The sequence below is a fragment of the Bombina bombina genome, chromosome 7 (assembly GCF_027579735.1).
Source record: "Bombina bombina isolate aBomBom1 chromosome 7, aBomBom1.pri, whole genome shotgun sequence".
NCBI classification, from domain to species: domain Eukaryota; kingdom Metazoa; phylum Chordata; class Amphibia; order Anura; family Bombinatoridae; genus Bombina; species Bombina bombina.
Window position 1 is genome coordinate 529,689,790 of NC_069505.1, and position 12,804 is coordinate 529,702,593.

Here is a 12,804-nt window from a genome sequence, read left to right on the forward strand (position 1 = left end):
GCCTAGAATGATAGGATATAGAGGGCTAGGGATAATGTCAAAACTAATAACTTCCCTGTGACGTGAATTAATGCAGAGTAGTAAGGGTATAGTCTCATGAGTTATAGGACCTGTGGATAAAGAAGATCCATCAACTAAATTAATTGAGACGGAAACCTGTTTTGCAAGGAAGGGAATTTTATTAAGGTTAACAAATTCTGAATCAATATAACTTGCTGAAGCCCCGGTATCGATTAAAGCCTCGACTTCAGTGTGATGGAGATCCCACTGTAAGATAAGTGGCAATGTAATATAAGTGTTAGATTTTTTGTTTAAAGATAGGCTAAGAGAATTTGAAATTGTCTTACCAAGTTTTGTCTTTTTCAAAAGAGGGCAGGCGTTCACATCATGCTCTGGGGATGCACAGTACATGCACAATCTTAAAGCGCGTCTTCTACTTTTCTCTTCAGTAGAAAGTGGACCACGCATAAACCCGATCTCCATCTGTGTTTCTGACTCCTTATGAATTGGAGCTGAGGCGGTGTACTTTTTATAAATTGATGAGGTACCAGATCTCTCAAGTTTGCGTTCACGCAGACGTCTGTCTATGGTAGTACAAAGACTACAGAGATCTTCCAATCTGGTTGGTACTCCAGTGCGGGACAACTCATCTTTTATCTCCTCGCTAAGTCCAATTCTGAATTGATGTCTCAGTGATGCCTCATTCCATTTGGATTCAATGGCATATATTTTAAATTGGGATATATAATTCTCAACAGGCTGTCTGCCTTGTTTTAAACCCCTAAGTGATGTCTCAGCGGATTCCTGCTTGAAAGGATCATCATACAAAGATGAAAATGCCTTTAAGAAATCTTGTAGTGAATCTAATATAGTGTTTTGGTTTTCAAATAGACTGTCAGCCCAAATACGGGGCTCAGCCCTTAAATAAGAAATTATGGTTAGAACCTTTAACCGGTCAGTATTATAAGTTTTAGGTTTGAGTTCAAACAAAAGCAAACAGGCATTTCTGAATTCTTTGAAATTAGCCCTGTTACCACTGAATTTGTCTGGCATGGAAACCTGAGGTTCTGGTTGTGTAGTTTTAACAGCATACATCTCTCTCACACAATCTTTTAACACCTGGGTTTCACCTTGTAATTCCCTGATTGATTGAGTCACATTATCCATGCGCTGTGTGAGCACTGTTAATTGGTTTGATACCTCAGTGATATCCATAACTGTAGCACCAGTGTATACACTTTTTTAGGCTGGATTATTATACCACACCTTTTGAACAGTATCAGAATATTTTGTAAAATAAAAACTTTTATATGAGAAGTTTACTTCCTGGTAATTGAATGTCTCAGTATCCTTGCCTACAAACAGCTGAAAGTACTGCAGGCAGAGAATCTGAGTTTAATATGTGCCAAATGCGGAAGTGGAAGACAGACACTGGAGTCTGTATCACTATGCAGAGGCGTGGAGATAATGGTAGAAAACACAAGAAGTAATATGGACAGTAATACTGTAGACAATAATATGAATATAGGAGTTACAGCATTCATGAGCAAGATAAAATATCAGCAGAATGGTAGTATACGACCTGAGGTTGCTGTTAGAGGAATCCGTCACAAGCCAGAAGATATTACAGCTTGATTTACCCCTGCTCTGAGGAACTGTGAGAGCGGTAACGGTTGCGGCTGCAGCTGATGACGTAACAGCGTGTGCTGACAGGCTGTGAGTGCTGAGAGGTTGTGAGAGCTGACAGGCTCTGGAAGCAGAGTGATGCGAGGAGCGCAAAAGGCTAGAGAGAAGCAGAGTCCACAGGTGAAACTGACTTCCTGTAAGGTGAGAACCGGATTGGTTCACTGAAACTCTGAGACGTCAGAGACAGGAAAAATAATCCAGCAAAGAGTTAGAGAAGCTGTGGGGTTTTATAGCCTGATAGGAGAAATTTAAAGGAACAGTAAGAGGAGGCAGATAGGATCTGACACTACTGACCCATTCAAGTCTTCCCTCAGTATACACAGATTTTACAGATGTGTTTGAAAAGAAAGCAGCTGATGTGCTGCTATCCCACCGTCCTTACAACTGCAAAATTGACCTCTTTTCTGGAGCACCACTTCCTAAAGGAAGGACTTATACACTCTCCAAAGCTGAAACCAAGGCTATGGAGGACTATATTCCAGAGAATCTAGCTTAAGGTTTTTTTCACCCTCCCTCTTCTCCTGCCGGGGCTGGCTTCTTTTTCATCAGTAAGAAGGATGGGGGGCTCAGACTATCCTATTCCTTTAATCGTTTAACTTTACGATTCGCTCCAAAATGTTCTCTACTTCACGAAGTTGGATCTACGTGGGGTGTACAATCTTATTCGTATATTCCTAGGGCATGAATGGAAGACTGCCTTCAATACGAGATCAGCTCATTACCAATGCCTCATAATGCCTTTTGGGCTGTGTAATGCCCCTGCAGTCTTTTAAGAATTTGTCAACGATGTCTTCCGTGACCTCAATCGCACTGTCATCGTCTACCTGGATGATATCCTTATTTTCTCCTCCACCCTTGAGGAGCATCATGAACATGTGAGACAGGTACTTCTTCGCCTCAGAGACAATTCTCTAGTAACCAAACTGGAGAAATGTGAGTTTGATCAAGTTCAGATCCAGTTCCTTGGCTATGACTGTTATGTTCTGTAAAGTTATGTGTTAGAACAGGTGGTAAATAAGTTTAGGTACCTAGTATCCGCTATAGTAGGACCACTCAGCCTCACACCAAACCTTGGATTCACACAGATTTAACTTACAGGAATCCGGTTTTGCTCATTGAACTGAGGGTCACTACTGCAGGGTACAGAGTGAAAACGGAGCTGTCACGCAACCAGGTTACAGGATGCCTGTATATCAACAGATAGGAGGAGTATCTATAGATAGAGTAGGTAGTGAAATGGAATGTAATACAAACAGATGTAATACAAAGAGATATTGTAATTAGGCCAAAATGTATTTGTTAGGAATTCAGCACTTCAGGGAATATCATATGTAGTTTGAATGATATTTTGGATTATGTTATCATATATAGTTTATGCAAGGATAAGATAGTAACAAACGATAAGTCACTTAGTTAGGTTCAAGGTGATCACAGCAAATGATGTTAATCAAACAGCAGTTCAAACAGAGTAAGCATTGTGACAGGCAGTTGAAGTTAATCCTGCATTTTAGTGATAGTAACAGTCATTGAATACAGAGCATAGGTAGTTTGCTTACTTGAGAGACATAATGATATCCAAATAGAGTAATAAAATATACAGACCAATTCCTGATGGTTATTTGGAAGGCTAAGTCAGAGCCAGATGAAAACCTTACGGTATCCTGAATGTTTGTTTGTAGAGAGGACACAGCGCGGTACACGCGCTGCAGACACGCTGAGATGCCGGGTGTGACGTCACAGCCACCCGGTGTAACAGTTAGGGAATTGAAAGCAGCTCCTTTGGTTCCTAAGAAACTGCGAGTAATAGAATAGGCACACCGGCACACAGCAATGAAGGATTAATGTAGGCTGCAAAGTTTCAAAGCAACAAGTAAGAAATCCCCACAGATTGAGGAAAGGGCTAGGTGTCTTCAGAGAGGAGTCACATAAAGTAACTGATTCAAATTACCAAGCGAGGAGCATAGAGAGGAGGGGCCTTAAATAGGAAAAGAGGATTCAGAATTAAAGGGACAGGATTGTAATAGTGAATACCCTGACAGGACACCCCCCTCAAGGAGCCGCTCAGCGGATCAAGGACCTGGACGGTGTGGATTCCTCCTATGGAACAAGGAAACCAAGCGTGGAGCCATAACATTAGTAGCAGGCTCCCAAGAGTCTTCTTCAGGTCCATAACCCTTCCAACTGACCAAATACTGAAGGTGGTTTCGAAAGTATCGAGAATCTTGAATAGAATCAATCTCGTACTCCTTCTCATCTGTCACATGAGTTAAAGAAGTATCCATCGAAGATGTAGCCCTGATGGAAGCATAGGGTTTAAGGAGTGAGACATGAAATGTTGGATGAATTCTCATGGAAGAAGGTAGTTGAAGAGTGACTGCATTCACATTAACAACATTCTTAATTTCAAAGGGACCCAAGTAAAGTGAAGCGAGCTTTTTGGAAGGAACTTGTAATCTTATATTCTTCGTGCTTAACCAAACTTTATCTCCCACCTTATATTCAGGAGGTTTAGAACGTCGTAGATCGTAGTAATGTTTTTGAGCTTTTTTAGCATCGAGTAGTAGTTGTTTAACGGTGGCGAAACCTTTCACTAGGGTATTGATTTTATCATTAACAACGGGTATAGGAGAATTTTTTGGAGTCTGAATGTCATAAGAAGGATGAAAACCGTAGTTAAGGAAAAATGGAGACATTTTAGTGGAGGAGTTGAGCATGTTATTATGAGCAAATTCAGCAGTGGAAAGGAGAGAATGCCAGTTATCTTGTTCTAGAGAACAGTAACAACGGAGATACTGTTCCAGGGCTTGATTTGTTCTCTCAGTCTGCCCATTGGTTTGTGGATGAAAAGCTGTACTTAACCTCCTGGAGATGTTGAGGGATTTACAAAGATGTTCCCAGAATCTAGAGGTAAACTGAGAACCTCTGTCACTAGTAATGGAATTTGGTAGACCATGTAATTTGACAATATGATCTATGAAAAGAGTAGCTGTTTCTTGAGCTGTGGGTAGACCTCTATGTGGCAGGAAATGGGCCATTTTAGAAAAAAGATCAACAATGACCATGATAGTGTTGAAGTTAGCAGAAGGTGGCAGATCGACAATAAAGTCCATGGCAATATCTGCCCAAGGTCTTTCAGGTATTGGAAGAGATAGAAGGTATCCGTAGGGACGTGTATGTTGATGTTTTTTAGTAGTGCAAAGTAAACATGTTTTGATGTATTGCTTGATTGTATCAGACATTTTGGGCCACCAATAATTCCTTGAGAGGATATGAAGAGTCCTATGTACTCCAGGATGACCTGCTAAAGAGGAATCATGAGCTGCTGCTAAAAGTTGATTCCTGAGATCCTTGGGTACATATAGCTGGTCATGATGATAGAACAGTTCATCAGAATGTTTATTTAAATTGAGGTGTGTTATTAATGAATCCTCCTTCTGTTGCAGCTTTAGGGTCTCCAAGAAATCGTTTGTTAAACAAATGATTCTGTCCGCAGGTATCACTGAGGCAGGTGTCAAATGATCTTGTGGCTTAGGAGGTATACGAGAGAGGGTATCTGCCTTAAGGTTCTTAGAACCTGGACGATAGGTGATCACATAATCAAAACGTGAAAAGAAGAGGCTCCAGCGGCTTGACGAGAAGTCAGGGTCTTGTTTGACTTTAAATACTCTAAATTACGATGGTCTGTGTAAATAGTAATTGGAAATTTTGTACCTTCCAAGATATGCCTCCAGAATTCCAATGCGGATTTGATGGCAAGCAATTCCTTATCACCAATACCATAGTTTATCTCAGCTGAGCTCATGACACGAGAGTAGAATGCAACAGGATGTAATGGCTTTTCTTGAGAGGCCCTCTGAGATAGAACAGCCCCTATTGCAAATTCAGAAGCATCAACCTCAAGCGTAAAATGACAACTGGGATCTGGGAATTGCAAAATAGGGGCTGAAGTAAATTTATTCTTGAGGGTAGTGAAAGAGTCCTGAGCTTTACTATCCCATGAAAACCTGATATGTTTCTTAGTTAAAGTTGTTAATGGTTTGACAATATGTGAGAAATCTTTAATGAATTTTCTATAAAAATTCGCAAAACCAAGAAACCTCTGGACATCTTTTTTACATGAGGGTACAGGCCATTTAAGTATAGCTTCTACTTTACTGGTCTCCATAGTAATCCCAGTAGGAGAGATACAGTAACCCAGAAATGAAATAGAGTTAGTATTAAATATACATTTCTCTAGTTTAGCGTAGAGATGATGTTGTCTTAAACGAGATAGAACTAGTTTTACATGTTTTAAATGATTTTCAAAAGTGTCTGAATAGACAAGAATGTCATCTAGATAGATAACAATACATACATCCAGAAGGTCGTGAAAAACATCATTTATGAAGCACTGAAAAGTGGCTGGGGCGTTGCAGAGCCCAAACGGCATTACTGTGTATTCGTAAAGTCCGTATCGTGTACGGAAAGCCGTTAACCACTCATCCCCTGCTCTCATCCTGATTAAATTGTAAGCACCCCTAAGATCGAGCTTGGTGTAAATGGTGGCACCCTGAAGGCGCTCAATTAGTTCAGGAATGAGAGGCAGGGGATATCTGTTTTTCTTAGTACATTTATTCAGTTGTCTGTAATCTATAATGGGGCGTAAACTGCCATCTTTATTTTTCACAAAAAACATAGCAGCACCTGCAGAGGAAGTGGATGGACGTATAAACCCTTTTTTCAAGTTTTCGTCTAGATATTCCTTAAGGTGTGCTAGTTCAGGTTGGGACAAGGGATATATATGACCATATGGAATGGTGCAGTTAGGAATGAGATCAATAGGGCAGTCATACTTCCTATGTGGTGGAAGTGTGGCTGCCTCAACCTTATCAAAAACATCAGCATATTCTTTGTAGCAATCTGGTAATGTCTCTACATTAATATGACAAAGTGTATGAGAATCAGTGCAGAATTGCTTGCAGTACTGAGAATCAAAAACTACAGTAGAGTCTGTCCAAGAAATAGTGGGGTTATGCATAGACAACCACTGAATACCGAGTATCATTGGGTAGACAGAACTTGGTAAAACATCAAAAGATATTAACTCAGTATGCCCTGAGTCTGAGGTAACCTTAAGTGGAACTGTATGGTGTGAAATAGGACCAGAACTAAAAAATGATCCATCAACCAAACGGATGGCTAGTGCAACACTCTTTTTTATTAGTGGTATTTTGTGCTTATCAACAAAAACTAAATCTATGAAATTCCCAGATGCTCCAGAGTCAATTACGGCCTGTACGTCTATCTTCTGCTGATCCCACTGCAACGAGAGAGGGATTGATAAATGAAGCAATTTATTATTAACCATATTAACATTGTGCTTAAATCTCACTCTCTTACCCTTCTTTTGACGAAGGAGAGATGGGCAATCCCTTACGCCATGATCCTTTTCGGCACAATAGAGGCACAAATTAAGCAGTTTGCGTCTGGCTTTCTCTTCAGGCTTTAAAGGGCCTCTAATCACAGCAACATCCATGGGTTCATCAACATTCTTGGTAGCATGGGTAGGAAGATTTATATGATAGGGAGTGTATTTCTTAGGAGTGATGTCAGTTGCGGATTTTTCATATTTCCTTTCCCTGAGTCTCCGGTCAATACCAATACATAACGTCATGAGATCCTCAAGAACATCTGGAATGATACCTCTAGCAAGTTCATCTTTTAATGAGTCACTGAGGCCCAAGCGAAATTGATTTTTCAGAGCTGGGTTGTTCCATAAAGTGTCAGGAGCCCATCTTTTAAAGTCTGTTATGTATTCCTCTACCATCCTTTTCCCTTGGCGTAAGGATCTCAAAGCTGTTTCAGCAGTATTCTGCTTGTTATGATCCTCATATAAAAGGGACATCGCAGAAAAAAAAGAATCAAGAGAATTTAATATGGGATCATCAGTCTCATAGAAAGTGTTGGCCCAAGATTTAGCTTCTCCACGCAAAAAAGAAATCACAGTCAAAACTTTAATTCTGTCAGTAGGATAAGACCTAGGTTTCAAAGTGAACATAAGAGTGCAAGAATTTCTAAAGTCTCTGAACATGGACCTGTCCCCAGAGAATTTCTCTGGCGGACTTACAACAGGCTCCGGTGTAATCTCAGAAGTGGAAGGTTTAGTTGTCATATGCTCATTAATAAATTTTCTAATATTCTGGTTCTCAATTTGTATCTCTCTTAAACCCTGTAACATACTATCCATACTTTGTGCTAGAGAACCCACTCTATTGGAAAGCTCACTCAACTCCATGATAGTGGATAGAGGTACTTTTATTTTTAGGCTTGGTAATATGTTATGTTCTGTAAAGTTATGTGTTAGAACAGGTGGTAAATAAGTTTAGGTACCTAGTATCCGCTATAGTAGGACCACTCAGCCTCACACCAAACCTTGGATTCACACAGATTTAACTTACAGGAATCCGGTTTTGCTCATTGAACTGAGGGTCACTACTGCAGGGTACAGAGTGAAAACGGAGCTGTCACGCAACCAGGTTACAGGATGCCTGTATATCAACAGATAGGAGGAGTATCTATAGATAGAGTAGGTAGTGAAATGGAATGTAATACAAACAGATGTAGTACAAAGAGATATTGTAATTAGGCCAAAATGTATTTGTTAGGAATTCAGCACTTCAGGGAATATCATATGTAGTTTGAATGATATTTTGGATTATGTTATCATATATAGTTTATGCAAGGATAAGATAGTAACAAACGATAAGTCACTTAGTTAGGTTCAAGGTGATCACAGCAAATGATGTTAATCAAACAGCAGTTCAAACAGAGTAAGCATTGTGACAGGCAGTTGAAGTTAATCCTGCATTTTAGTGATAGTAACAGTCATTGAATACAGAGCATAGGTAGTTTGCTTACTTGAGAGACATAATGATATCCAAATAGAGTAATAAAATATACAGACCAATTCCTGATGGTTATTTGGAAGGCTAAGTCAGAGCCAGATGAAAACCTTACGGTATCCTGAATGTTTGTTTGTAGAGAGGACACAGCGCGGTACACGCGCTGCAGACACGCTGAGATGCCGGGTGTGACGTCACAGCCACCCGGTGTAACAGTTAGGGAATTGAAAGCAGCTCCTTTGGTTCCTAAGAAACTGCGAGTAATAGAATAGGCACACCGGCACACAGCAATGAAGGATTAATGTAGGCTGCAAAGTTTCAAAGCAACAAGTAAGAAATCCCCACAGATTGAGGAAAGGGCTAGGTGTCTTCAGAGAGGAGTCACATAAAGTAACTGATTCAAATTACCAAGCGAGGAGCATAGAGAGGAGGGGCCTTAAATAGGAAAAGAGGATTCAGAATTAAAGGGACAGGATTGTAATAGTGAATACCCTGACAATGACATCTTAAAGGAGGGTTTTTCCATGGATCCTTCTAAGGTCACCACAGTTCTGGAATGGCCTCAACTCACTTCATTAAAGGAACTACAGAGATTCTTGAGGTTCTCCAATTATTACCGCAAATTTATAAAGAACTTATCCCAGATAGTTGCTCCACTCACTGAGTTGACTAAATGGAACAACAAAAATTGGCTTCCTGAAGTCAGGGATGCTCCACCATCCTGATCCTGACCTGCAGTTAACTTTAGAGGTTGACGCCTCCGACACTGGAGCTTGAGCAGTCTTAACCCAAAGGGATTCTTCAACCTCCAAGTTGCATCCTGTGGCCTTTTTCTTCTATAAAGGTAAGACGTGTCCACGGATTCATCCTTTACTTGTGGGATATTATCCTCCTGCTAACAGGAAGTGGCAAAGAGCACCAAAGCAGAGCTGTCTATATAGCTCCTCCCTTAGCTCCACCCCCCAGTCATTCTCTTTGCCTACTCTAAGTACTAGGAAGGGTAACGTGAAAGAGGTGATAAAATATTAGTTTTTAATTTCTTCAAGCAAGAGTTTGTTATTTCTTCTGTTATGTGTGATCAGTCCACGGGTCATCATTACTTCTGGGATATAACTCCTCCCCAACAGGAAATGCAAGAGGATTCACCCAGCAGAGCCGATATAGCTCCTCCCCTCTACGTCAGTCCCAGTCATTCTCTTGCACCCAACGACTAGATAGGATGTGTGAGAGGACTATGGTGATTATACTTAGTTTTTATGACTTCAATCAAAAGTTTGTTATTTTACAATAGCACCGGAGCGTGTTATTACTTCTCTGGCAGAGTTTGAAGAAGAATCTACCAGAGTTTTTTACTATGATTTTAACCGGAGTAGTTAAGATCATATTGCTGTTCTCGGCCATCTGAGGGAGGTAAAAGCTTCAGATCAGGGGACAGCGGGCAGATGAATCTGCATTGAGGTATGTAGCAGTTTTTATTTTCTGAATGGAATTGATGAGAAAATCCTGCTATACCGTTATAATGACATGTATGTATACACTTCAGTATTCTGGGAATGGTATTTCACCGGAACTACTCTGTTAAAGGTCACTAATCCTTTTAATAAATATTATCATGTTAAACGTTTTTGCTGGAATGTAGAATCGTTTACATTGCTGAGGTACTGAGTGAATAAATGTTTGGGCATTATTTTCCACTTGGCAGTTGTCTGCTTTAAATTGTGACAGTTTCGTTTCTCCTCACTGCTGTGTGTGAGAGGGAGGGGCCGTTTTTGGCGCTCTTTGCTACGCATCAAAAATTTCCAGTCAGCTACTATTATATTTCCTGCATGATCCGGTTCACTGACAGATCTCAGGGGTCTTCAAACTTCTTTGAAGGGAGGTACATTCTCTCAGCAGAGCTGTGAGAATTTTATATTGACTGTGAATAAAAACGTTACTCTATAATTTTTTATGTCAAATTTAGTTATTGTTATTTACTAATGGGAACAAACCTTTGCTAAAAGTTGTGTTATTTTAAAGTTGATGCTATAACTGTTTTTTCAGTTCATTATCTCAACTGTCATTTAATCGTTTAAGTACCTCTTTGAGGCACAGTAAGTTTTTTGCTAAAAAAGATTATAACCAGGTTGCAAGTTATTGCTAGTGTGTTAAACATGTCTGACTCAGAGGAAGATATCTGTGTCATTTGTTCCAATGCCAAGGTGGAGCCCAATAGAAATTTATGTACTAACTGTATTGATGCTACTTTAAATAAAAGTCAATCTGTACAATGTGAACAAATTTCACCAAACTGCGAGGGGAGAGTTATGCCGACTAACTCGCCTCACGCGGCAGTACCTGCATCTCCCGCCCGGGAGGTGCGTGAGATTTTGGCGCCTAATACATCTGGGCGGCCATTACAGATAACATTACATGATATGGCTACTGTTATGACTGAAGTTTTGTCTAAATTACCAGAACTAAGAGGCAAGCGTGATCACTCTGGGGTGAGAACAGAGTGCGCTGACAATACTAGGGCCATGTCTGATACTGCGTCACAGCTTGCAGAGCATGAGGACGGAGAGCTTCATTCTGTGGGTGACGGTTCTGATCCAAACAGATTGGATTCAGATATTTCAAATTTTAAATTTAAATTGGAGAACCTCCGTGTATTACTAGGGGAGGTCTTAGCAGCTCTCAATGATTGTAACACCGTTGCAATACCAGAGAAACTGTGTAGGTTGGATAAATACTTTGCGGTACCGGCGAGTACTGACGTTTTTCCTATACCTAAGAGATTAACTGAAATTGTTACTAAGGAGTGGGATAGACCCGGTGTGCCGTTCTCACCCCCTCCAATATTTAGAAAGATGTTTCCAATAGACGCCACCACTCGGGACTTGTGGCAAACGGTCCCTAAGGTGGAGGGAGCAGTTTCTACTTTGGCTAAACGTACCACTATCCCGGTGGAGGATAGCTGTGCTTTTTCAGATCCAATGGATAAAAAATTAGAGGGTTACCTTAAGAAAATGTTTGTTCAACAAGGTTTTATATTGCAACCCCTTGCATGTATCGCGCCGATTACGGCTGCGGCAGCATTTTGGATTGAGTCTCTGGAAGAGAACCTTAGTTCATCTACGCTAGACGACATTATGGACAGGCTTAGAGTCCTTAAACTAGCTAATTCATTCATTTCGGAGGCCGTAGTACATTTAACCAAACTTACGGCTAAGAACTCAGGATTCGCCATACAGGCACGTAGAGCACTGTGGCTAAAATCCTGGTCAGCTGATGTTACTTCTAAGTCCAAATTACTTAATATACCTTTCAAGGGGCAGTCTTTATTTGGGCCCGGTTTGAAAGAAATTATCGCTGACATTACAGGAGGTAAGGGCCACGCCCTACCTCAAGACAAAGCCAAAGCTAAGGCTAGACAGTCTAATTTTCGTCCTTTTCGGAATTTCAAAACAGGAGCAGCGTCAACCTCCACTGCACCAAAACAGGAAGGAGCTGTTGCTCGTTACAGGCAAGGCTGGAAACCTAACCAGTCCTGGAATAAGGGCAAACAGGCCAGGAAACCTGCTGCTGCCCCAAAGACAGCATGAACCGAGAGCCCCCGATCCGGGACCGGATCTAGTGGGGGGCAGACTTTCTCTCTTCGCCCAGGCCTGGGCAAGAGATGTTCAGGATCCCTGGGCGCTAGAGATCATATCTCAGGGATACCTTCTAGACTTCAAATTATCTCCCCCAAGAGGGAGATTTCATCTGTCAAGGTTGTCAACAAACCAGATAAAGAAAGAAGCGTTTCTACGCTGTGTACAAGATCTGTTATTAATGGGAGTGATCCATCCGGTTCCGCGGTCGGAACAAGGACAAGGGTTCTACTCAAACCTGTTTGTGGTTCCCAAAAAAGAGGGAACTTTCAGGCCAATCTTAGATTTAAAGATTCTAAACAAATTCCTAAGAGTTCCATCGTTCAAAATGGAAACTATTCGGACAATCTTACCTATGATCCAAAGGGGTCAGTACATGACCACAGTGGATTTAAAGGATGCTTACCTTCACATACCGATTCACAAAGATCATCAACGGTATCTACGGTTTGCCTTCCTAGACAGGCACTACCAGTTTGTAGCTCTTCCATTCGGATTGGCTACGGCCCCAAGAATCTTCACAAAGGTTCTGGGTGCCCTTCTGGCGGTACTAAGACCGCGAGGGATTTCGGTAGCTCCGTACCTAGACGACATTCTAATACAAG

The 12,804-nt window shown here is 41.0% G+C and overlaps 1 protein-coding gene across 1 annotated transcript in view; it reads right to left on the minus strand.

Annotated features, from left to right (window-relative positions):
- Positions 1-1,342: 1,342 nt before the first annotated feature.
- Positions 1,343-12,804, minus strand: part of LOC128636495 (vomeronasal type-2 receptor 26-like) — a 163,506-nt gene continuing 152,044 nt past the window's right edge. Inside the window, exon 4 of the mRNA XM_053689504.1 lies at positions 1,343-1,504. Within this exon, the coding sequence (XP_053545479.1) occupies positions 1,343-1,504 (162 nt within the window). The remainder of the gene's footprint in view (positions 1,505-12,804) is intronic.